General features: G+C 39.2%; 1 protein-coding gene across 2 annotated transcripts in view; it reads left to right on the top strand.

Moving 5' to 3' along the window:
- LOC104146912 (zinc finger SWIM domain-containing protein 6) overlaps positions 1 to 26851 on the top strand; it is a 116529-nt gene that overhangs the window by 66584 nt on the left and 23094 nt on the right. Inside the window, exons 3-7 of one of the 2 annotated variants that reach the window (XM_068927475.1) lie at positions 6775 to 6923; positions 7459 to 7609; positions 21750 to 21929; positions 23535 to 23711; positions 23990 to 24136. In XM_068927475.1, coding sequence (XP_068783576.1) covers positions 6775 to 6923; positions 7459 to 7609; positions 21750 to 21929; positions 23535 to 23711; positions 23990 to 24136 — 804 coding nt within the window. The remainder of the gene's footprint in view (positions 1 to 6774; positions 6924 to 7458; positions 7610 to 21749; positions 21930 to 23534; positions 23712 to 23989; positions 24137 to 26851) is intronic. The other variant, XM_068927476.1, reaches the window with a different exon arrangement.

Below are 26851 nucleotides of genomic sequence, written 5' to 3'. Positions count from 1 at the left end.
TAGAGGTTTTTTGATTTCTTCTTTGTTAAATATAAGTTCTATTTTTTCACTTGTGGTGGCTGTACTCGTTCCATTTTTCTTCTAATTCCAGTAATAAGCAAAAGAAATGAGCTCTCTTGAATACTTGTTATTGTTATTTAAGAATGATCTATGGCTTTCGAGAGCTTTGACCACAGCATTTTTGTTGACTTGCTTATGAACTGGCTAGGGAGATGGAATAACTGTGCAGTACTTTCCTTTCACAAAAGGTAAATTGGGTACTTGCTCATTTGCTCAAATTTTTGTCTTATGCAGCATTTGATGACTGTTTTTGACCACGTCACTGTAAAAGAGGTTACTGGGGGAACTAGTGAAGTGACTTACACTGATGACACACACAGGTTTTGAGATGACAAATCCCTTTGAGTTCCTCGGTGGATACAAGTGATGCAATATCCGTTCTTATTTCCTGACTGAGACTCACTCCAGGAAAAAATAAGGGGATGCTGCTAGAAGCACAGGAATATGTGGTGTGTTCACTAACTTCTTCAGAAAAGCTGAGTGATATATTGGTAACCCTCTTCGGTCTTTGTCACGCTGATTTGCACTTAGTAGTGATTGCCTTACAAGTGGCTTTTTGAGAGTCTTTAGTACACAAAAGCACTTCCTATGTTTGAGAAGATTTGTTGCATCCGCTGTAACGCTGTAGTAGCTACAATCGTATGCGCTCCTGATGGTCTCAAAGCTGGAGAGCTGTGGGGTCGTAGTCACCTGTACTGAAGACCGCTGTGGCTGTCGATGCTGATAGCCTGTGCTCCCCCGCTGCCAGCTTCAGGCAGCGCTTGCCATCAGCGACGCTGGCTCGGGAGCGCGGGCTGGGATCCCGCTGCCTGGCTGAGCCCCCTGCCCGCTGCCGTACCCTCGGAGCAGGGCAGGCGGGCTCAGCTTTAAGGCTGGGAGCAGAGCACGCGGCGTGGCAGGTCGTCGCGATTCTTCATTATATGCAGAGCGAAAAGGGGCCTACCTTTTGCTGGTAGAAGTACAGCCTAAGAAACCAATTCGGTTTTTTATTTTGAGTTGTATTGGTTTTTTTCTGAGTGCTTCATGCTGCTGTTGTAATCTCTTCTGTTAGAGAAACCATATGGAATTCTCCAGAATTTCTCCTATTCTCTAATTAAATACAAAATCTATGTCACTTTTTGATAAGAAACCAGATGCAAGTGAGCTTAAATGTAACAGGGAGGGAGTGTAAGAAAGGGGTTTAGGTCCGTTTGTCTTCCTGTGTGCTTCGAAGCAGAGGTGCCTGGGTAGCTGCATCTGTATTTGCCCAGGCAGATCGAGGTTTCTCCTCTGCAAACATTCATCTGCAACGCACATAACTAGAGCTCTCACGGAGGCGCGTGACAAGGAAAAACCGACCAAAGATACTCAGATTTGCTTTAAAAAGGATAAAAAAGGACCATATTGCCTGAAGATTTCAGACTATTTAGTGCTGTTCCTATGCTGGAAGTTTCTAGGGGTAATCCAGACATACAGATGAATGTGTATTAATCTAGACCTAGTGTATTTAATTGAAATGACAGGGCTTTTTAGTGGGAAATTGTAGAGTAGGGCTGAGCAACAGAAAACTCTGTATTGGTAATCATCTGGAATTCTTTGAAAGTGAAGAAGGGAGCTGATTACTATTAAAGCATATAAATTACATTTAAAAAAAAAAATAGTCTTTCATATGGCCCTGCTTAAACCGGCAGGTTTAAGAAATGAGTTGCAAGGGAAGCGTGTGGGAAACGGCAACCAGTTTTCCATGTATTTTAGGAAATAAATTAGGATATGTTGTTCTGAGACATGTAACAAAATAAGGGGACCCAATGAAAATACTGCATGCTGCTTTATACTGATGAGGAAGTTCTTCTCTCTGCCGCACGAGTGGACTTTGAAATTTAATGCTAATGATGTTAGTGAGACCAGGATTTTAGCAGGAGAGGTTAGATACTTTCAGGAGACGAGTTTATGCATTTTGCTGTATGTGCAGATGAAAGGGACAGAAGAAGTGTTTGAAAGTTTAAAAACATCTTGAGGGTTTGTTAACCTTCCTTGCCAACTTACTGTAGACTGTACTGTGTGTACGTTTTCTGGTATTAGCACTGGCTGCTTCACGGCAGTTGCTGTTTTGCTTTAATGATGCTTCACAGGTGCTCTCTTCCACCCCAGAGTTCTGAAATCAAGTGCAAGGTGAAGTGACTTACGTATAACTTTGAATCATTTGGGGAATCAAAGGCATAATAATGTTTTTGAATCATTAATTTTATGATCTTTGTTTTTATATAATTATTGTTTAGAAAAATTATGAAGACACTAAGTTTATAAAATCAATTATCATTCTGTTGTGAGTCAGCATGCAGCAGCCTTGCTCTCTAGCTGTGACCATTCAATCTGTGCATAGTACTAGTAAGTTATGCTTTTTGTTTGTAGTCTTTTTCCCTGTCTTCTCCTTAATGCTGACATGAGATGACATTTAATAAAATTTAACTGATCTACAGTTCATTTGTATACTTAACTCATAAGATTTTCATAAAATGAAGTTTGAAAATGCAGTATTGGAATGAGTAAGTAAGTTGATGCGATTTCATTTGAAGATGAGAACGACTGTTGTGATGCTTCAGAAATAAGGATCAAGGAAGCAGTTTGTCTTAAAGACGCTGCATTCTATTGTCCAAATTACACTGTCGATCTGCTCCTGAGTAGTTTGCAGCTCAGGCTGTTTTTAGGCCACGTTCTCTCCACTGTTGATACAGATTTGAAAGAAAAGTCAATGACTCGTGCTTTGCTTCTGTTTAGTTTTCTTTTAGAAGTTAAGTTCTCCATATACAGCACAGCTTCTTGAATGCAGTTGCTAATTTTAAAAGCAGTTGCTCTTAAAATTGCTATGTAAATGATAAAAGTATTTTTTTAAAATGCTCTGCTGCTTAGCACTTGGGAGTGGATTCTTTTTAACATGTAAAGTGTTAGGACCGTAAATATAAAGGCCTTAACTCCCTTTTAAAACTTTTGTTCTGGTCTATGTTGTTAGAAACAACTGTGCATAGTATTCCTGCTTTGATTGCTAAGATTGTGTGGAAGTTTTAATTTTCAGTAGTAGAGCATGAGTAAAAATGTACGGCCATCTCTATATACTTAGGCTAAATATTTTATTTAATGTCTTTAACTGTCTGTAAGTACGTAACATAAAGCCTATTTCAGAGATCAGTCATGACAGAAGTTATCAAAGGCAGAGGTTGGGGCGCGGGAGCGTAATATGTGAGTGTCTGTAAACTGACACTATTTAATTACAGGTTTTAATATTTAGTATAATTATACAGCGCTTTTCACTTTCATAGTTCAAATGTGAACTAATCATCCTCATGGCACCCTCTGAAGCATGTTTATGCCCAGTTTACAGGTGGGGAAAGGGAGCTGGTTGTAGTACCAAGCAGTGTTGTAGAGACTAAATTCAGGAGCGGCCGTGCTGCTTTCAGCAGCCAAGCCACCCTTCGCCGGGGGCCTCGCGGGGTGTGTTCGGAGCCGCTCAGGACCCGAAGCGAAGCTGCTGTCTTCGCAATTGAACGTTTAGATTTTCCTGGCTTTAAACTTGACCCTTCTTGCCAGTTGTTATTAGGCCATCATTTTTCGCCTTCAAAGGCAGTGCCCTCCTGGAATCTTGCTGCTTGTTTTAAGTAATTTCTTTTCTGTTAACCTGGTACCATGTCTTCAAAAGAAAAGTGCCAGTTTAGATATCCTGTCCCTTGCTCACCAGTGAAGTGTGTGTGTGAGTGAGAGAGGAAGAAAAGCTAGATCAATGAAATGAGTGTTCACCTTCTAGTAAGTGAACAGAGAAGTCTTGAAAAGTCCTCAAGTGAGAGGCCTGGAGAAACTCTCATGTCTATCCACGGTGCAGGTGCGATGTGGGCAGGGGGAATGGCACTGCCCAAGTGCACCGCAGGGCTGCCGCTGGGGGTTCGGGCTCGTGCCCGTTCAGACACACCGTCTCCTTGCCTTATTCATCCACTGCTGTTGCTGAAGACCGCTGGCCGCGTCAGAAGAGTGGTGAGCTACAACTGTCGCTGGAGCCTGTAAATTGTGCACTGAAGTTTCTTTATGCATCGTGATTTTCCTAAAGAACAAGTTTGATCATACAGATTGTAGTCTGTATACAAGCTTGTGAAAAAAACAGCTTTGAATAAGAAGTATTTGCAGTACTGTGCTGAATAGCATCTTAGAGCTCAGACCCTTGGCTTGGTATCTTCAGTCCCTTCCCTTGGTACCTCTTCTAACCTACTGGTGTGAAAGTAGTGCTGGTACGAATGTAGTGACGCTGAGCCCCTAGGGAAGAAGGTGTATTTGGGATCGTGGCAGCAGTGTTTAAGGGAATATTTTTGATTTAAAACAATACTAGAGTCCTGGGGGAGGTGGCGGGGGGTGCAAAGCAGCTGGCCTAGGTTGATGGGCACCCTTGTTCCAATAGGGGAACGCTGCTCTTGAGGAGTCTGCAGTAGCTATGTTGAAATTTAACCTTCTAGCACAAACTAACCAATGAGCTTTTGATAAAATGTAAACAGTTACGGAAGGAATTTTGTTTTTTTCCCTAAATAGGGAAGCTTAGCTGAGGAATCTTAGGCTATTTTTAATACAATTTAGAAGTAGCCATACTGAGATTATTTAAAGCTAAATCTCCATTGAAGTAAAATACAGTAAGTTTTTTTTTTTTGTATATATATTTTTTTAATAATTTCTTTTCACAAGGCTTTTCTATGTGTTTAGAGCAATGAAATATTTAAATATTTTGCAAGGTAATACTACAAACCTGGATCTGTGCAACAGCTGCACTGCTTGTTCTCATGTGGCTTGATTTCCCTTTTTATCTTCTTCTCTGCAACTGAAGACTTATCAGCATGTGTTTCATGTAGCTGACTGAATTGAAAGCCCCTTAAAACTAACATAGTAGCGATGGAAGCACTCACAGAATGAGGAAGTTTTTCATTCCTTAGTTTTTGTACAGTCTGGGGCTTGATTCCTGTCTTTAGAGACACTCTTATGGTTCCTGTGGAAGACAGGAGAGTTCTTTCACATCTTCAAAGACACAGTTTCTTATTAATCTAAAAATACATATAAGGACAACACCAGTGCAGCAGTCCCAGTTGGAGGTTCTCAAGTTGGAGGCAGGTTAGGAAGTTGCTGAGCTGTATGATTTTTTTTTACTTTCTCAGCAAGTAGTAGCTGCATACAAGATATCTCTCTAACGCTTGAAATCTTCCAGTTGTGTTTTCACTGAATAAAGATTCCACTGTTCCCTGCAACTGCCTAAAAGCTTTACCTACACGGCAGAGCTGCAGTTGTGAAATGAATAGTTAAATCAATAAAATCAATGTTTAAATCTTATGAATCTGAAGAGTTGTAGCTATCTCTTCCTTTCAAATTCTCGGGACTTGTTTGGAAGCAAGTTTTTGCAAGCCTGACCATGTAGTTTCCCTTCCCCAGCAGTACCCTTCTTTTTGGATTGGTTATAGAGGTAACGTGGCCTTCAAGGTGATATATTGTGTGACGTGGTTCTGTTTCTAACATCTAGAAACCTAATGGAGATAGAGAGTATATCCTAGAAGGAGCTCAAACATTTCAGCAAAAGCAGTCACTTTGTCTTGATTAGAGTTCTGGGAAGATCACGTTTATTACATTTAACTTCTGTACCAAAGATTGTACCTTTGAATCCTAGCCTGACAAAGTTCCATAAAGTGCAATCGTGATGAGCCCCAAATCCTAAATGTCGAGTTAACTTGAGTCTAGGGCATGCTTAAAATACCTTACATCTGTTATGGTGGTGCATTAACTTGAGTTTCTCTGACAGTCTAGAGAAGTGCTCTTCAACCGTTTCAGTTTGAATACCTCTAAAAAAATATCCAGTGGAGGTGCACTCTTCTTCAGAAGTAAGTAGATTGCAGGATGGTGCAAAAACTTATTTAGTTTTGTCAGCCCTTTAGAAGAGGCCACAAGTGGAAAATCACTGCTCTCAACTGTAAAACTTGAGTTAGAGCAACCTGTTGCCAGAGCACTTCCTGGTATAAATCCAGTCACTCTTTAGTTTGCACTGGGCTACTAATCAGGAAGAATTAAGTAGAATTAACTCAATAGTAGTAAGATCACCTATGTAAAAATTGTCCTTCAAAAGCACCACACTCTTACACAGCTGTGATTCTTATTTATGGAAGGAAAAGCCTTTAGTGCTTTAAGACATTGGATTTGTTTGGGGATTTTTTTCACTCTTTGTTTAGCTTTGCAGAGCCATCACAGCTTATAGGCACTGATGATTTTCCTCATGCTCATCAGTATCAGTGCTTACTATCAATCACGTACGCCTGAGCGAGATTACTGAAGGAACAGGAATTGCACAGGTGTTTTTGGGAGAGGAGTTTTAATATCACAGTTACAGAAATGCTATGCGAAGTGTAATTTACCATGTAAAATGTTTCTAGTATAGCTGCTGAAGAAAGAGAGGGAAAAAAAAGACTTAATTTTAATGTTGTTATTATAAAATACTGTTTATTTAAATGACATTTCCTAGGTTTTCATTTCTTTCCCACTAACTGCATAGGCTACTGCAGAGAAATTTAAGTCTGTTTTCAAGACTATTTTGATTAAAGCCAAGGCATCCAAAACAGGACAGAACACAAATCCAAAAAGCTCTGCATTACTCCTCTCCCTTGGACCCATGAACCTCAATCTTTCTATAGAATGTAATGGTTTTTTTTTTCTTGCTGTTTGCAGGTGCTCCTGATCCAACAGCAGGTGCTAGCATAGATGATGAAAACTGCTGGCATTTGGATGAGGAACAGGTCCAAGAACAGGTTAAACTCTTCCTCTCCCAGGGTGGATACCATGGATCAGGGAAACAGCTCAATTTGCTTTTTGCAAAGGTTTGTTGAGTATTCTAAACCTTCTCTTTTTTTTCTGTCTTTCTCCCCCCTCTAGCCAGTCTATACTTGTTAGCATCTTACTCAAAGTTCAGTAGTTCTTAAATAAGACTAAGCCTTGGGAACATGATGGCAAGTTAATGAGTTGTTCTACAGCAATGGACCACAATCTAATGTGTCTTGAGATCAGTTTAAGGACATGAAGTAACACGTCAACCATCTTCAGCTTTGCCGTTCTCTTCCTCCCCACCAAAATGTGAGCGAAACCGGTATGATAATCTTGCAGCAGCTTGTAAAATATACCTGTGGATTACGTGTGGAAGAGGTGTGTTTGAAGAGTTGCAGTGGCATACTGAAATCCGAAGTCATTATTAAAATTGGGAAGACAGACTAACTTTTCTTCTACTTCAAAAAGTAACTTCAATTTTATTAATTGTACTTCTTATTTAGCAGAGAGGTAGAATGTTTAACACTGCAGCATATTGTCTATACTATGTGGGTTTTTTTCCAAGTTTTTATTAAAAGTCTCGTTTTCTAGGTGCGAGAGATGCTAAAGATGAGAGATTCAAATGGAGCTCGCATGTTGACATTGATAACAGAACAGTTCATGGCTGACCCTCGTCTGTCGCTTTGGAGACAACAAGGAACTGCAATGACTGACAAGTATAGGCAGCTCTGGGATGAACTGGGTAAATGCACAGACTTCAGAGTCATCTAGGTGTTCGTGTGTATAGTGGAGAAACAATGAAATGTTTGGGGTTGTGGTACTAGATAAAACAGATTGGAGGTTTTAGCACGTTTGCTTGTTCAGTTACGGTTGGGTGAAATGGCATTTCTGATCTACTGCGTGAGAAAATAGCAGTGGAAGGAAAGGAAGCATGGTAAGAAACAAGTACAATTGCAACAGGTTGTGAATGACCTGAGGATCTAAAAGGAATCAAACAGTAAGAGGAAGCATATCTATACAACTGAGGGTAAGTATATAAACCAATAACAAACAGGAAAGGGTCAGGAAGAAATCTGTTCACAACTAGAGAGGGTTAGAAGGCAAAGAGAATATTCATTGAGAGTATGAGAAGATACTCTTAACAGAAGAAGATATAACAAAGGAAAGCAGAAGTCCTTTACTGCGCAGGGAAGGAGATCAAATAATGGCTAAAACAATTCCTGCTTTCCAGCAAATGCTAATTGTGACAGGATACACGACTTAAGTTCCAGAAGAGTTAGAGGAACACAGGCAGTAATGGAAAAAGAATATTTTACTGGTAAAGTCTGATACTTGCTCTGAAGTATTCCAGAAACTAGCTGACACAGTTTGAACTATTTGTAACTGCTTCAGAAGTTCTGAAAATCTATGAGAATTTGTGGCGGTGAGGGGAAGTTCGAAAGTGCTTTGTGGTAAATGTCACTGATTTTCTAAAGGAGGGTAGGTGGCAGGGAAGAATAATATTAAGTAATAATAGACCACCACCATTGCTTTCATAGAGTGCAAGGTACTGTAACAAACTACCAACCTGTAGGTGTGCAAGCATGTAGAAGATAACAGTGACAAAAAACAACCTGAATTATTTAAAAAGCAGTGGTAAATCTAATTATTTGTTTCTCTAAAAGATAATTCACTAGGTATTTGAGGTAAAGGGTTAATTTGGTATATGTTAGCTGCAGTAAGGTTTTGGGTGCTGTCTTGGAGGCTTTCTCAAAGCAAACTGAAGACATACAGCCTAAACAGAATTGCCTTGTGTTTCATGGAACTTGGAGTAGTTACCTGTGTTCCCACTCAATCTGGAAGTACGCTTCAAGTCTAGTCTTACAGAAGTCTGTCTTCAGATGTGTTCTGGTCAATATTTCTATTCCTGTCTTGTGCAGAATGGAATAAGTATATAAAACTTACAGATGATGGCCTGTGGGATAAGGTGTACACACTGAAAGAGCCAAAAATCAAAATGAACTTAATATATTTTAAAGGTCCAGAATCGAGCTACATGAAACTATATAAAAACAAGAGTAAAATTCTTCATTTAGGATGGAAAAGTAAAAAAGCAGAACTTGAGTTTTCCACTTGTAAAGGTTAAAGATGACGATGATTAATTTCCCACTGTCTAGTGGGGTTAAGACTAGATAGAGTCTGTTTAGCATAAATTATGTTTACTCAGAATGAAGAATTAGGCCGGTAAAGCACTGGTTGTGTAGCTGAAGTTGAGACTTCTGTGGTGGAAGCTTCAAGTTAGAGCGGACAAAACTCTGACAGAGAGTCTAGACATAACTATTCTGTGTCAAATTTAACAACCCTTTTAGCATGTCATTGTTAAGATCTTGCCTTGGCTTGGAGGGCGGAGGGGAAGGGGAATAGTACCTTTTGCCAGGCATGGCACGTACTTAGATGGACATATACACAACAAAATTGTATCGTTCTGAAAACTGGAGGGTCTCATGCTTTGTTGCTTATGTGGATTGAGCTGATAGGTGTTGGGAGAGACAGAAATGTGTTCTCCATCTGTTACCTGTAGCAGTCTTTCCACATGCTGCCAATAAACATAAAAGGTTTTGATAAATTGTCTTAGTGGCTCCTATTCTTGTTTCATCAGTTTCATATTAACATCATCTGCTTGACAGCATCCACCTGAAGGTGGAGGAATTGGAATCTTTTTGCCTGCAGCATCAGATAACCAATATTTCAAATTAATTGAATTGAGTAGTTTACCCTTGTTTCATCAGAGTAGTATTTGCCACTCCCAAAAAGCTACACTGCAAATTTCCAGCCTCACTGCTGCCTTGGCCACTATATTTCTAATCTTAAGAAGTCCCTGCTGTTGCAGTCCTGAATTGCTCTACCTCCTGCAACACTATCAAAATAGTTTGATCCTGTCCTCCAGTTTCCGTTACAAATACATTTCAGCCCGCTTCAAGCATGCAGTAGGGTAAAGGCAGAACAATGACTGGGTAACTTAACCTGATTCTTCCAACTCTAGCTGTACGTCTTGTTTTTATGTTGCTAAACTGTCCAGTTCTTCCCCACATTGGTAGGACTCCTTCCACTGGTGCTTAGCAAGTTCTGTAAAAATTGCAATTAACTGGATAAGTCTCTCCAGCTTGACTCCTACCTTGTGTGAAAAATACAAGCTGCTGCCATGTTTTTTGCTATAATTTCACCTTGAGTTTCACTCAAGGTAAAAAGTATCCCTTTTTCAAGGTGAACATTCTTCTCTAAATAAGCGTGAATGTTCAAAAGGCCAAGGAGGTGTTAGGTCAGACCAGAGTTACAATAGCAAACTGTAGAAGGAGCAGCAGAATGTCCCTGCAGACCAAAGACCTGGGGCAGTAGTGGCAGAGATAGCTCAGAGATGGGCTAAGGGAGTGATGGTATCATTGTGTTCTAAAATATTTGATCTTCTCCTAAGATGGGACTAAAATATCGATAAAGGGGTTGGGACAGGCCTTTACATACTTACCTTTTTGTATTTGTTCAGAGTAATCTGATATTGGCATTTATCTTTGTCTTTAAAAAAATTATCTTAGCTGTAATCTCATTTATTTCACAAGTAGGTAGGAATTTTACATTGTAGTTATGGAGGATTTTAGCACATGTAAAGCATGTAAATCTAGACTCTGCTTAATAAAGGCCTGCTTGCTTGCCCTGGGATGCCATCTGCCAACTGTTAGGCATACAGTCGCTTTGTCAGGTTTGTCTTGGTGTAGGATTTTCAGCATACTTAAATACCTTCGGCTTTGCTCCTTGATTGGGTCACTTGAGCCAATCATTAAAACTTAACTGATGCTTCCTCTCTACCTTGGGTATTGGCAAAGACACATTGGATCTGATTAGAATTCCTGCTGAAGTTGTAGTAACTTGTGTTAGCTTCAGTAGAAGTCAGATTGACCTTTCAATGTCTGAAGATGCTGACTTAATTAAAAAAACACCACCACCCACCATCACACTTCCCCAATGTCTTCATGACCAGCATGAGCAGCCTCGCCATTTTCTAAGAAGTCAATACAAAGTCCGAATGCCATAAGCAATTTGTGGTTTGAGGGCCTCAAGTTAGCTAGTTATATATAAAAGTGTTTTTTTTTTTTTTTGTTTTTAAAGCTTTTAGATTAGGAGGAAGAATATTATAGTTATTTTAAGCTGATTCCCCTATTGTATCTCAAATAATGGATTGAGCTGAAAGCTACTTGTTAGACTCCAGAGATATGAAGTGTTGGCAAGATCAGGATTACAGGTTGAAGCTATGAGACTAGCTTATATACTTCTCACGCTAGAAGGATTTAGATGTGACTTCAGTGATACATCGGTGATCACTTCCAACTTGGAACAGTAATATAGGAATGCCATTTGCAGAGTTTGGCATTGAGCTGGAATTCTTCATGTTGTTACTATTTAAATGGTATCTCAGCAGGAAAATTTCACATGCTGATCTTTAGATGTTTAACTGTCAATGACCATGGCTCAAGACTTAAACATACCAGAATGATTAATTATATGAAGCCCCTTAAGTCTGTCTTTTTAATTAAATTGCATTGATAAGGTGGAGGAATATGGAAATGCACAGTAAATATCTGCTTATGCCTGATGAACAGAGATCTCTGATTTCAAGAAAAGGTCAGTTAACCTTTTTTGCACTCTGGAGGAAAAAAAGATAGTCTTACTTCAGCAATAATTTTTTAATACTCATCCATCAAAAATTAAGCAAAAGTGGTCCAGAAAAGTGAAAAGATTTTCTTAATAAAAGGGGAAAATTTGACTTTATGCCCCAGCACAGGGATCATGATGACTGCAAGGCTCTGCTTTGGAATTAAACGTTGAGAACTGCCAGATGTCAGACATCGAGAAGAGGCTGAGTTTTGTCGGCAAATGGGATCTGCAAGTTAATTGGTGTTTTCTGCAGGCTTCTGGCTGTGAAATGAAATTGGAAGCCCTTTAGCCACATGGATAATACAGGACCTGAATACAAATGTCACATGTCACCATCAGGGCCCACTGTGAAACAATAGTGTTCCCACTCGAACACTGCGCCATTACAGATCATTTAAATATGGGGATTACATTTAAACTAAAAGCCCCATTTGCCTTTTACTGCAATTTAAATGTCCTCTTAGCAAAAGCTAAGTGACAAATTAAATGAAAAAAGTGCCCACATTTTTAAAGCTGTAATGCAAAACAACCTTTTATTGCTTCTCATGTGCCACGAATGAATCATTATACTTGTCAACCCTAAACCAAGCCATAATTGGAGCAGCTACTGTTATCAAAGCGGGGCCGCTCTTGTGACAGCTTAATAAAGCTGAAACTGTTAAATTAAATCCCAGATGCTTAATCTGATGAAAGCAGTCAAGTAGAAGAATCTAAGACAAGTATCTACTGCTTGGTGGAGTGATGGAGCCCAACAGCTTGTCAACACGTAGATTACAGGATCAGATATATATTTTTTGTGAACTACCATTTGCAGTATCTTTATATCCTCTTGCCTGCCTTTGCGGTGAAGAAACTTCACACAATTTGCATGTTTCAAAACAAACATTTCTAATAGATTTCCTCCATTTTGATATTTAAGAATCACGTAAGGGGGAGGGGAGCTGTTTTTTAAGTCAAGGAATATTTTCTTATGGGCCAAAAATAAAATGGCTGTGTCCTGGGGAAGAGGGTGTATCCAGAGAGCTCTTGCAAGGCAGGGCGGTGGATAATTGGCCAACATACTCTGGCCTTTCCTCATTCTGATCCTGATCTCTGATTCTTATGCTTCACAGAGTTGAGAATTTGAAGGTAATATGTACTTCCAGGTGGGTACTCTCCGCATCAAAATGCATAAGCTTTTCCTGTCTACCTCAGCCACTTGTCGGTACCTAATGTTTTTAAGTGTTGGAGCCTCTTGTGATACTGCCATGAGCCTCATTCCTGGCATAAAGCTTTCATGGGTAACACACTCAAGATCCTTTGATATGCATGCTAAATGAGTTGTTCTTGTAAAGGTATTTCTTGAGTGGAATAACATGTCTTTACTTAATGCATTGTCTTAGTAGCTTTTCAGGAACACTGCGCCTTACTGTGGGTTGCTTTTTAAGTTTAGGGACGTTCTGGTGGTCTAATTAGAATTTATATTTGCCGATATTTTGGTCATTTTCTGAATCAGAGTGACATCTCTGTGTATTTAAAAAAATTACAAGGTCACGTCATGCAGAGAAATAATATAATATATTTGTCATTTTTTCCTCAAGGATCAGGCCTAATCTTTTATTAGTAACTCTTTGCTCTTCATCTAAACTTAATTTAAAATGTTGAATGCAAGCAAGGAATCATTACGGATTAGTTAAGAAAGATTTAGTTACTGTTTTACCATGAGCAAACTAATGACTGAGTGTTAAATGCTTTTTTTTTTTTTTTTTTGTTCTGAAAGCATTGAGTTTTTCTGATGGAAGTTTTTATTCATTTCTAGAAAATACTAAGTTAGATTCTTTTAGCCTTAACTAAATGAAGCTATTCTCGATCTATATTTCTGTCTCAGACATTCCTTCCCTTTGCAATTAGAGAGACAAACTTGTATGAATGGGACATGCCAGCTATTCTAAACAGATTATCTCTGCTTAGTACTTAAGGGAGGGGAAAAAAAGGACAAAAGCAGCTAGGGTTGTCGCCAGTATGCCCCTAGAGAAATTCCTTCCTGATGCCAGATTTGATGACTACTTCAGTGTTGCCATGAAAAAGTATCACTAAAGTTAAGCATTCGTTACAGTTTTTGTACTCTAATACCATTTTTTCTGGAACTGCATAAATTAGTGCAATCCCTTTTTAGAATTACCTTTGCAGCAGAAACATTTGTTTTTCCCCATGTTTTATGGTATTTCTAAATTTTATGGTATTTATGGTATTTCTAAAATGGTACAGAAAGGCTGTAATTCTCAAATTTGAGTGCCAAGCTTATATCCATATTTAGACGATCTCTTTGGGTACCTGAAGTTCTAATTGAATCATGTTCTACCTTAAAGTTAATGAGAGTGCAAATGCCTTGCTACTTTGGACAATAAAGTTACTTTAAAATTACTGTATTAGTTTAGCTTAATCAATTGCACTTTAATATCTTAAATTCTTGGCCTTGAAGTGAAAGCTGTAGGAACATCTGTGTTTCAAAGGAGGAGGAATGCACCATGCTTTGTGTGGTTTCCCTTGATCGTTCATCATGGGACTGCTAGGTGGAGTGGTATCTTGCACATATTTTTGTCTGCAACTGCATCATTTCCTGTAGGCTACCTTTGCTTAATTGATAATTCTTTTCTTACTGTTAGTTTGGTGAGTCTTAGCTGTGTGGTTGCCATACAGTTATGAAATGTGTATGCCTTTGGTTCATTCACATATGGTTTTCTATCTCCTCTTTCACAGAAAATGCTATTAATATATGTCAATGTATTTGAATGATTTATGCCATTGGAGGCACTGAATTACAGTATTTCTGAGTTAGCGTCACAAGACAGTTTTGCTGCTCTAAGGCCTGAGTTATGGATGACAACTTAAAGAAATTGCTGTCATAGCCCTGCGATGTCTCAATTGTTGCTGTCACCTTCATTTCCCCCGTGACTGCAAAAATGGGTTCTGTCCATCTTTTCCGAGGGTGATTTCCTTCTTCTTTCATTATGAACAGTAGAAGGTTATTGGCATGTGTCATAATGGTATCTGGACTGAGGGTACGTGTGGCCGTAGTATGGTAGTCAGTGGGAGCTATTTTCAAGGGTGTTCTTTCCTGTGGTAGAACTGCATTTGCAAGATTTGAAGAATAATGATGGAAGTAATTGCCTTTAGTCTATAAGCATAGTCTTAGGGGTTTGTTTTTGATGCTGTACAGAAAGTTTGGTTCATTTGGATGGGTTTGACAGTAGGATCCAAAGTTCTTCAAGAATCTGCTTTAAAATATTTTTTTTAATTTTTATTTGTAATTGAACTGATTTTCTTACAAGTGTTCTGAACAATCGTTCTGTTTCAGAGCTGGTACAAAACTCATTGCGGCCATATCTGTGGAATTATGATGTCCAAGATTAAGATTAGACTTTTATTATGAGCTCAAGTTAGTACATAGCCCTATTTTTTCTTTCCGCTTAACTTCTTATTTTTAATACCTTGGTAAGGCTAAACTGTCATTTAATTTTCAGATACCACTTCTAGTAAATACCAGAGCTAAAGAGAAGCAATAGGTCTAGGAAGTGGAATTACTGAATCTTCACTGACTTCCCTGAGCTTTACTGGACTTGAGTCCAGCGTTCTGTCCTTGTGATATTTTGTGGTTTTCTTTCTTGAATGGATACTGGAAAAATAACTGAGAAGTTGGAAAACAATTTAGAATTAAAGGTACAAGAATCCCAGTGTGCTTGCGCCCATCAAGCAAGATGAAGGAGGACGATCTCCTTCATGATTTAAAGAATCTACAGAGAAAAAAACTTAGTAGCGAAGACTTTTCTACCAAGCAAACAAAAGGTTGGTGAAAATTGTAATTCAAGCTGAATAAATTTAACTAGAAATAAGCTTGTAATTTGGAGCCATAGTAACCAGCCAGTGAAACAGCTTACCAAGGGCTATGCTAGATTCTCTTACTGCAAATTTTTAACATTGAAATCTACTGTTTTTTCTAAAAGCTCAGTCATCACTTCTGGACTTGAAGCAACAGTTAACTCAGAGAATCTTAGACTATGAAAGAAGTCAAACTAGGTAGCAGAATATGTTCTTCTGGCCATTTATAGTGGGTCTTTTAGGCTCTCTGAGCATAGTAGTGGTGCCGTATTATTACTTTTTTTATGTTGTTTCCCACTATGCAATGGAGTGTTTGAACTTACCCTACTTTTCTGTGAAATAAGAGCTATTTTCCTCCCTTTCTTTTATAAAGCTCTTGTTTTGTTTGACAAACTTCTCAAACGTTCCAGTTTTGCATCTTCCTAGGAAAGCCAAGTATGAGAGGAATTGATTCCTCTCTGTGAGAAATTTAAGTAGAAGTAGGATTATTATTTATAGTTAATGGTCATGTTAATTTTTTTCTTAAAACAGACTGATTGTTGAGAATGTATTTGTACCAGTTAAAATGTTTGGTAAAATGTCTAGGCTGTATTTTGGGCAGGAGCACACTTTGGGTTCACCACTGGCTGTGAATATTGGTGACTGCTGTAGAAACTTGTGAAGAATTGTCTGAAGGTACTCATAAGGGAGTATTTTTGTACTATTTGTAATAGCATTTGAAATGCTTTACCATCTATTCATTGTGAACGAATGAATGAACAGAGTTGTGGGTATTAAGGAAGTTAATCAGTGAGTTTCATTTGCAGGTGCTCTATACGTTCTCCTGGGTTTGCGGACCGATCGTCTTTGCCTTGTTATGATGATTAGAAGTGGTTATAGGGTACCATTAGTGAGAGGGGCAACAAATGGACTTGTGACAGATCCCTAGGTGCTCTCCTAGGGAGACTATCATCTCAGGCTGTGATATTGTGAACTGTGCCTTTTGAGTCACTTTCTGTGCTTATATGAACCCCCCTGGTCAAATGGCAATGAGCGTCTGTAAAGATACAGCAGTTTGTAAGCTTGACTAAAATAGGCATAACCTGGAACAAAGGACTCATGCAGCATGACAGAAGTACTTGGTTAGTTGCTATTTCCATTGTACGAAGAGCTGAAAACATGGGAAATCCGGAGCCAAAGTTTTCATTACCTTACTCACCTAGTTCAGAGCATGTAGCCGATGATAGCTTAGAACAGCATCTCAAAATGCAAATACCCATTTCCTTTTAGCAGAATTCATGGATGCCCTTAACCCTTGGAGCATAGGTATGCAGGGAGAGAGAAGGGGAAGCTTAAGGAACTAGAAATTTTTTGTCTCCACGTTACACCTGTGCTCCCTCTAACGCACATTTAGAGTTCAGTGTGCAGAAGGGCAATGATTCCCCCTTGCCATCAGTGCTGCAGGTAATCTATTGCATTAATCAGCCAGCTAGTGTGAAATGCATGGGGAGTGATTATACTATCATACACAATACAATCAGCATGAAGCACTTGTCAAGACCAATACATCAAAGTTTAATTCAGTAATAGAATGAATTAGAGCAAAATGAAACATTCTGTTCTCCAAGAAACACAGCACCCATAGCAGGCTTTTTTTTTTTTTTCTGAAGGCTACATCGAGAAACCAGAGTGCATTAAGGAATTGTTTTTATGAATAAAATTGCAACTTAGATCCAACTGAATACTAAGAATACTTTTCCTTGGGGTTCTTATCGAGGAGAGAACAGCACTGAAGTGCTTTGCCTATCTTCACTGTTCCATAAAAGCAACTGTTTAATTGGAGCATTCTCCAGTGGGACTTCTGATTATGCTTTGTTCTAATGGAGATCTCTCAGTGCCTGGAGGAGGGAGGTGGTTTTGCCAGTCATTCTGAAGGTGCTTGTCCTTCTTGTTGAGAAGCAGTAAATATCATATACGGCCTTCTTGGAGGTTTCCAAGTGGCTATCCCGGTGAAATTGCGTATGTATTTAAAAACCAGATGTAAACCACTTTCAGGTCCTTGGCTGACACTTCTATTTTAAAGGGGTCATAGGTTCCGTCTCCTATTATTGTTTCTGTTCTAGCACTTTCAATGCTGTAAAATGATGCTTTTGTAATAGAATTGATGAGGCTCAAATGGGGCACAGTGGCAAGTGTGCAGCAGTGCTGAAGCTGATCTGTCTGCTGCACAAAGGAAATGATCTTGATTACCTGGCTCCATTTTCTTTGAAAGGATAGAGTGCTACTAATTTGGTAGCTTATGGGGTTTTATTTTGTAAATAACAGATTTGGATTAATGGGAAGAGCAAAGAAATACCAAAGTAGATGTGCATCCATAGCTTGCTTATTTCAATTTTGCAAATGAACATATTGATCTTAAGTATATTAAATGTAAACATCTAAGGCAAAGGCCAAGTTTCAGCCACTGATTATGCTAGTATTATAAATGAGGAGATGCTGACCCCAGCTAATCTACATAGCAACCCTGACAATACATCATAATATTTCAAGGAAAAACAGGTTTCTTGGGAGGATTGTAATCAAACAGAATCGTGGACTGAATCTTCACTCTCACTCAGCGTCCTAACCCCTGTTAAAGCTAGTGGTTTAGGGTTGTTTTTTTCCCCCCTCCACATTTACTGAGGCAAGAAGAAAATATAATGGGATTTATGAAAACAAAGCAATGCTTAATCTCTAAGGAGAGTCTGTATACATTCCTTGCACTTCCTTTAGGTCAATGAATACATGCATACACAGAATGTGTAATTATTACAACACCTACTTTTACAGTGACTGAACACTTTTTAATGTTTTTCAATCTGCATGTTTAAATTCTAATCAGTAGAAAAGCATGCCTTCCCTTTCTCCCCATGAATTCAGAGGTATGGATGTCTACTGAGAAATACAAACGTACTGACATCCGCCTATATGTATAAGGAAGGCATGCGCTATATAGAGCTATAGTGGAACCTATTTTTTGTGATATGAGATGAACTAAAGATGAATTATAACTGTGCATTTTCAAAAAGAGGGCTGTTTTAACCTAAGGTCTGTTTTGGCAAAGCTGCTTTTTCCAGGTCAAGAGGATTATTGTTGAACCAAAACAGGCAATTCCTCACTGCACGCTCAAAGGATCCAAATCAAAACTTTACTTTTGGTTGAGTAGCATGTGGTTCCGGGGAGGAGTGTTTCAGACTTCTAGGATCTAGTATGAAAAGATCTCTAATGCCTGGAGGGGAGAGGGAGACAGGAGGAAGAGAGAAAACTGTCTTAGAGATAAAAATAAAATATGTAAACACAAACGTATTCATACTATATTTTTTCCTTTAATGAGATGTTTGTTCATATTGTGAGTGGCTTTGGTGACATCACGAAATCTGGACAGACAGGTGAACTTACTTGAAAATGCCAGGAATGTATTTTGGGGAACTTCTTTTGAGTGTAGATTGTTGTGAACAGCAATTTCCAGATTAAAGTCACTAGAAATTGATTTAGATATGTTTCCCCACAAATTACAAGTAGCTGCCCTTGGTTTTTCCATGACCCTTTTCTGTAATAAGGGATAAGCATGATCAGCAGTTTCCCAGTATAGGAGCCGTTAGGCAGACAAAAAAGACTCCTTGGCTGAGGCCAGTAAAAGCCTTCAGGTTGGTGGTGACATTTAAAGGACAGCTCAAGGGGCCTTCCACTGAAGCAGCATAAGAGTTAAATAGAAAGATATCCTCCAGGCTCCTTCCAGTTGGCGTGTGGTAAAATCTGGGCACAAGTGAGCGTTTTCCTCAGACTTTTCAGTGCTTGAAGCAGGACAGGAACCAGTGAATTGAAAGAGCCAGAAAGGAGCAGATGTCAGGGGTTGGGGGAAGGCACTGGGGGAGAAGGAGGAAGAAATAAGAATACAGGCAAATACACACATGCGAAAAACAAAACAAAACCAAAAAAAAAACCCAACACACACAGAAACCCAAAGAAGCTGAGGACTGTGGGGTCACTGGCATTATGCTTCCTTCTCCCAGATGGTAGCCTTTGTAGTGCTACGGGAGCTAAGCCCGAGGCTCTTTCTGTTCCCTTCTCTTCTAGCGGGGGAGTTTTGTCTCGCGCTCCTCTTCCTGCAGGGAATCGGGCAGCCTTGAAAGCTGTGTGAGGGCCTCGAAGAGCTCAGCCGTGCCCACAGCTCACACTGGAGGCACTGGGAGCAGAGTGCAGTTGGGCTCTATTGAAATTTTAAGTGTTTTGTATGGGGTTTATTATAAATACACTTGCCCTCGTGCATCGTTTGCATAAAAATAGCCTAGGTTTCTGAGACAATAGCTGCTATCAACGGGGTTATACTTGGCATAGCTTTCCTCTTGAAATGAAAGTTTTTAAAGAATTTGGGTACTTTGGGATATCTCTTCCCTTTGCTGCCTTTTTGATGTACTGCATGCATAGCAGACCTTCTGGAGAAAACAAGGAAATTCCTTTGCCTCTAGTGGTGTACCTGAGATGCAGAAAAATGAAAGGCTACTCATTTTGTAGGGGGCATTGTGTAATCAGTAGTGTGTGTCCTGTCTTGCCTGAATAATTTGAAATGCTTATTAAATATATTTAAAATATTCCACTTTTCCTTTGCTTCAGTCTGGAAACACTGGCAATCTGGTTACAAAGTATTAAATTTCCTTTTTAATTATTACTATTTTAATACTGAGGATTGGTTTGTCTCCTCAGTGCCCTCAAGTAATACTTGATTCTAAAAATAAATAAATAAATCCAAGTTAACTATTCTCCAAGACTCTCCTTTTCCTTTTTGCCACATCTTCTGTTTTGTTTTGCATGTTGCAAGACATATATTCTTTCTGGCCTGGGCAGTACTGAATGCATCGATGCTTAATAATAAAAAAAATTATCTTTTGTAATTTCCCTCTGTTTGGAGGGGGGTGAAGCTTGTCGAAGAGTGTTTCTAAACGAAGTCATATGACTTGACTTTAAAAGAAGTTTTAAAAAATGGTATTGGTTTTATACAGTTAAAGTGCAAGTTTCAGCTTCTTAAAAAATTTTTGCTCTCCTGTATTTAACTACAGCGCAGCAGTAATCTGCAGTTGGGTAGTGTGTCTCTCTGGTGTTCCACACGTCTCATTTTGTAGTGTTTTTCAGATTTCTTTGGTATTACTTCCCCGTTCTATGTCAGTCTGAATATCTGGAGACTTACAGCCTTAAGGATCAAGCTCTGTTTCCACTGGCTCCGGCGTTGTGGCATACCGACATGCTGAGTTACTTTAGGAATGAGTGCAATGTGATGGCCTGTGCTATGGGTATCCATATTGCGTTCTTACTTAGCAAAATTATATTTGAATGTGAGAATTTTACTCTCTTGCATGAGCCAGCTACGTATTTATTTTATTTTATTCAGCCTGTCATGGAGATCTCATAGATTAAGCATATTCTCTGAATCTCTTATAGTGTAAAAGTACATTCTTAATGAGCAAATGAACTGTTGCTAAATAGCACTTTCAGACATCTTTATGCTTCTGTCAAAGTTCACGCTGGTGAAGAGACAGCAGATTTAGAGAAAAACCTTTCCATTTGAAAATTGTTGCTAGAGACCCTGATGTATTTATGCCTGCCCTGTTATGCAGTGTCAGGGAGCAGATTCTAAAGTGATAGTATGTGTGAAGTGTCAGCGCAAATTAGCTTTCCCTTAGAGCTCTGTAAAGAGAAAATGTAAAACAAATTTTTCAATGTAACAAAATTACTGAAGTAATTGCAGTAAAAATGTCTATTCCTATTAGACTGCACAAAACAGTGCTTGCTAGGTCTCTGAGACCCAGATGTGATTGAAAACGTATTATATGATGAGCAGTACTTCTGCTGGGTTTTGAGCATGGATGTATGTGTACAAAATTCATGTTTTACTAATGCACTTATTTGATTTCTGCAATGCAAAGCTGGAAAATATATAGTTATTTTTCTTAGAAAACAACATTTACTTTGGGTACAAAAACTAGATGAAAAGCTAGGCTAATTTCCTTCTGTAACTATGTGCAAGTTCTTATTTGCTTTTGACTGATATTCCTGTCTGATGAGCCATGCATTGTAAAGACCTACTTAATGCCTTTTGGTTAAGAAAGTTGGCTTGGTACAGTCTTCCAGCTACTTCCGACTGGCCACGTTATCTCCAAGATTCAGAGTCAGGAATTCAGTCTACCTGCTGTCAGGCTTATCTGGGAAACAAGCAGTGTAGCTTTTGAGGGGAGAAAAAATATTACAGTATAGAAGTTTGCAATTAGTCATTGGCTGCTGCATTTTTAATAGAAAACATAATTTAGCCATTTTTTTAAAATCAGGTGCTCTGTGGATGTGTATAGTCTTAAATCCCCACTGCAAGTTGGAGCAGAAGGCCAGTTGGCTAAAACAGCTGAAAAAATGGAACAGTGTGGATGTTTGTCCCTGGGAAGATGGAAACCATGGAAACGAGCTGCCCAATTTAACCAATGCTTTGCCTCAGGGTGCAAATGCTAACCAAGGTGAGCCTAAACATATGCACTGACTGCAACATATAATATAACCTCTATCTTATGTACTCTAGCCTTGCAGAATTCAGCACTTTCCTAGGACAAGTAACTCTCTTGTTGAGGATTGACCAGCCAAGTGTCAGTTTATTTTCACTAATACTATTCTTGCAGAAAGAATAGATAGATTTTTGTGCTGGGGCTGCAGTGTTTTCAAAGCAAGTAATTGTGTTCAGTTAGGTCTTCTAACTTTTCACTTAGTCCTTCTAAATATTTGTTGCATGAAAATCAGATGTCCTTGAAGTATGTCATATAAAAGCCTGTTGTTTCTTTGCTTGATCTATAATCTTATATCCCTTCCGGTGTTGGGGTTTTCATTTTGTTTGCAGTTACAAAGCCTTTGATACCTATTTAAAGAGAGATCTTTTGCAACTGATTTAAATTGGGCGTGCGAGAAGCTAAAGCAGCTATTTGTGGGCTGTGCTCTGTGGTTTGCACTCTGCGCTGCCAGGTGTGTGTGGTGGGATGCAGAGGCAGTACTCTGCCTTCCTGGAGGAGGCGTCTCTTCTTACTCAATATCATGCTCTTTCTAATCTAAAACGGGATCAGCAAATCTGACGGAAGCCCTGTTTAGTACTCTCTGAGTAACAATTGCTACTTTGCTAGCTGAGCAAGACACAGAATATTTAACTGGAAAAACACCCTCATAGCAATAATATTTGGATATGTATTTCATACAATTGCTTTAAAGTTAAACGCTTGTGGAACGTGGCAGGTATGGGCTTACAAAGATTTTTCCTTGTTTCTTTTTCTTAGAAAATTACGTTGGAAGGGAGTAGTTAAACTTAGTTCCTTTTTAAATCGCACAGCTAGCTGGGTACAGAACTTCATTCAGCATGTAACGCCCTGCAGCAGCGCTTTTCTATCTGGATCTCTTGACGTTCAGCCCAACCTGGGCAGGCTAGTGGCAGCTCTGACATGGCATCTCAACATTCGTAGGCAAGGCCACGTCAGCAGACTGCTTTTGCCCTAGGAAGATGGCAAATCCAGTGGGGATTATGTTAGTTCCATGGCTTCAGTACCTCCTTTTCTTTGCAGAATTTGTGTGTTTACGACACAAAATTATACCAGTGCTCAAAGTTAATGTCACTTCTCAAAGAAAGCAAATAAAAATCCCTCAAGTAATGTTTGTCCATTCTAGCAGCTCATTCTAGCAGCTATGGGTCTGAGTTCTGGGTCTGAGAAGGAGAGAAGTTGGGACTGTTGAAGTAGCTGTATGCCGTATACTTTACAGTTTATTTTTTAGGAGTGTTGCGTACACGCTGTTGAATGTCCTTCATCTTTAGCTGATCCCTTTGCAAAGTCCTATTTGGTATTAGTCTTACTGTTTTGTAGATCTGTCTTTCTGAATGCAAAGTGAATGGCGCACACTTCGTCTGATCTGCTTGGTAATAGGATGTGAAATGTCATCTGCAGCCTGCTCCTTGCAGAGGGGGGCAAAGCAGGCTACCATCAGTTGGGGGCTGGTGAATAGGCAGAAGACAAGAATACTGTGAATGACTTATTCACATATGAATGAGTAAAAGCTGATGCAGCTTTCTGAACTTGTGAAAATGACAGATTCATCGAACAGGCCACATCGGACGGTGTTCACTCGAGCCATTGAGGCGTGCGATCTTCACTGGCAGGACAGCCACTTACAGCACATTATCAGCAGTGACCTATACACCAACTACTGTTACCATGACGACACTGAAAACTCGCTCTTTGACTCTCATGGGTGGCCCCTCTGGCATGGTAAGTGGCTAAACCGGAAAGACGTTTCCATGACTTGCTGCTTTGTTCTGTTTCTATGGTATTATTTTGGGGGGATGGTGGGGAGATGAATGAAAAGCCTGGCAAAAAGAACAGAGGCTCCCTTGAAATGCTGGTTCAGAAGTAGTCTTTTAAGTCTCTTTTGCATGGTTTTTAAAACAAAAAAAACAAACAAAAAAGCCCTTTTGAGTAACCTAGCAAAACAGGCCATTGCAGACATGGAAGCGTTGCTATTCCTCAATTCTTTTTTTCCATTTTAGAACATGTTCCTACAGCCTGTGCGAGGGTGGATGCGTTACGATCTCATGGATACCCAAGAGAAGCACTGAGGCTAGCAATAGCTATTGTTAATACACTAAGAAGGCAGCAGCAGAAACAGCTGGAAATGTTCCGGGCTCAGAAGAAAGGTAAACGTGGGGAAGAGAGACGGGCAAGTGCAGCACAAGGTGTCAGTAGCACTAGACTGGAACTTTGCATAAGAAAACTATTTTTGAAACTAAAGTAGAAGAGCTGACTATAACTCTTCCTTACAGATGATCGTAGTGGTAACGTAACGTTCTGGATGTCAGAGGTTTTCTTTTAGTTAGGTTCTGAGCTCTTCAGGGCAAGGACCCTATTGTGCTGTCTGTAATACAGCTAACGTGATTAGGCCTTTATCCCAATCTGGGTGTTTGGTTACACAGTGTAAATGTGCCTCCTGTGTAATTTGTAAGCTGTTAAATAGAGCTTTGTATTTGGCATGTCAGGTATTTAAAATCATTTTTTCTTCTCAAGTAGAATTTAGCTAAGCTATGTATTTCTGAGATGGAAGCCTAGGTTGACGTTGAGGGTAATACCGAGGCAAAGTCTGCACACAGAAACGCATCGAATTTGGCCGTTTGTTCCAGCAGAGTCTCTTAGGATATTAAGAATTTTGCTATTTCTGAATGGAACTGGATTGACGTCACTGAAAAGGAGTTTTTGAAACACTTGTTTCGTAGCATGTCTTGTGTTGCTCCTCTGATGAGCGCTACCCCTGTTTTTTGAAGGAATGTTCTCCTTTGCGTATAGTTTCTATGCCATGTGGTTCTTCCTGACCAAAATAATCCCACATTGGACTTTGTCGTAACTTTGAGGTAGCGGAGGAAGAAAGGTGTGGCTATATGTTTATGTGCATGGGAAAAGATGAATTATGTTCTCAACTACTGCAAGAACACCTTCATTCTAATTTTATTTTCGAGCTTGGTTGCTACTCTTAACTTGTGTGTATCCTCATGCATTGTAAGCAAAAATACCAGTGTGCAGTCGTGCGTGTAATTTTTTTAAGTGTAGGTGCAGGTGCTTTCATAGAAAAGGACATCTGGAGGTATGAGTGAAGACAAGGTAGACACTTGATTTGAAAAAAAAAAAAAAAAAAAGTATCTGGCACTTCCTCTGTGCGTCCGTTTTTGTTTCCCAGCACCCAAAGTACAGATACAGAAATTTGGTGCTTTGTTGTGGTTCCCAGATTTAAACAAAACTTAAAAGCAGTTGTGAGAACTTTTCTGCGTTATTTCATCATGTAACATGTCTTCCCTTAACATACCATAGCTTTGCAGCTTTTCGAGCTTCTCAGGTTGGGGAAGGGGTGTGTGTGTGTGTGTGTGTGTGTGTGTGTCTGTGCATCGAACAGGCACTGTTCAACATATGCATACATAGGCACACATACACAGATGCTATTCACGCTGGCGCTGTGTGAAGGATCTGCTGGTGTCCTGTAGGAAATGTGCTGGTCACAGTAGCGCTGCTTTCTATTCCCAGTTGCTAATTGCACCTCTGTTAAGTTCCTTTTCCTTGCGAACAGTTTCTATAACTGTCAACTAATGTTACCGTATTGCAAATAAAAGATGGAGTGTATGAAACGTGGTCCCACCTACCTTTGTCATTTTTCTGTTGTCACTCTGCTTTTGTTTTTTTTGTGTTCTCTCTTACGTTTGGAATTTTTAAAATATTCTTTTATTATCCCAAAACGTGTTGGTCATCTCTAAGCAGATGAATTCTACCATGTATCTGCAGCCCAGCTCTAGGTTTCAGTTCAGCAAGCACCACGTGCTTCTGCTTAGCTTTTATTCATGTGAGTGATATGAAGCCCATGGAACCACTTGCATGATTTAAATGTGTGTATGTGTTTATGTATGGAGGACTGAAGCCTGTCTTTGTCATAACACAAGTGAAGCTCATGAGCAGACATAGCAGATTAAACAGACTATAAGGGAGTTAGTAACAAGACAGTGTGATTAATTTTTTTATTAATATTACTTGCTTCTGTCTTTAGCACATGCTATTTATTAGTAAGAGGATGATTCACTTGTTTGGTTTTCGTATTCCATATCAATTGATTCTCCAAAAAAAAGCCCTCCTTAACACGCACTCAGTTCAACAGCTCAGTAGCTCTTTCATTATGTAGCCCCACGCATTTAAATAGATAAGCAGCAGGCTTTCTAGTGTTTTAAGGCTTTGTGGTATTAAATGTGGTTACGCAGAAAGATGGTACTTCGTGAATAAGAGAGGACAGAGGCAGCTACGTTTTAGTCTGTAGGAGGCAGGGAAACAAAGCGTCCGTAAGGGTTTGTACACAGTTTTTAAATGGTCACCCATAATGCAGCTGATCTGTCATAGTTCAGCAGTGTATACATGTCTAGGGGAAACAAGCTGAGAATTGGAGTCAAAGGGGAGCTACTGTCATGAGACTGCTCATAAAAAGGGGATTTGGGAAACCTATAACCTCTATTACCACAGCCATACTTCCTTCAATTCATTGTGCTAAACAGTAATTTTTTTCATGTTCTGACTGATTGATGAGGGCTGCAGAACAAAGTATCTTGGTAGATATTTGTTGACTGAAATTTTAGATTAACGAAAAACACACTTGATCCTTTTAAAGGACAAATTCTTCTCGTATACGTCATTGAAACTTTTTATCCTTTTTTAAAGGAGCTGTTATTCTCAGTTTATTATCTCAATAAATAGTTAGATGCAACATAAGCTCATATATTATTTATGGCAGTGGAACATATTTTAAAGTATTTTCATGTATTTCTCTTAGGATCATCAGATTTGCTTAAAATGTATAAATGGTACTGTTAACTTTTGAGTGGTAGAAT

The sequence above is a fragment of the Struthio camelus genome, chromosome Z (genome assembly GCF_040807025.1).
Source record: "Struthio camelus isolate bStrCam1 chromosome Z, bStrCam1.hap1, whole genome shotgun sequence".
Lineage (NCBI taxonomy): Eukaryota > Metazoa > Chordata > Aves > Struthioniformes > Struthionidae > Struthio > Struthio camelus.
This window is presented reverse-complemented; position numbering and strand designations above follow the sequence as displayed.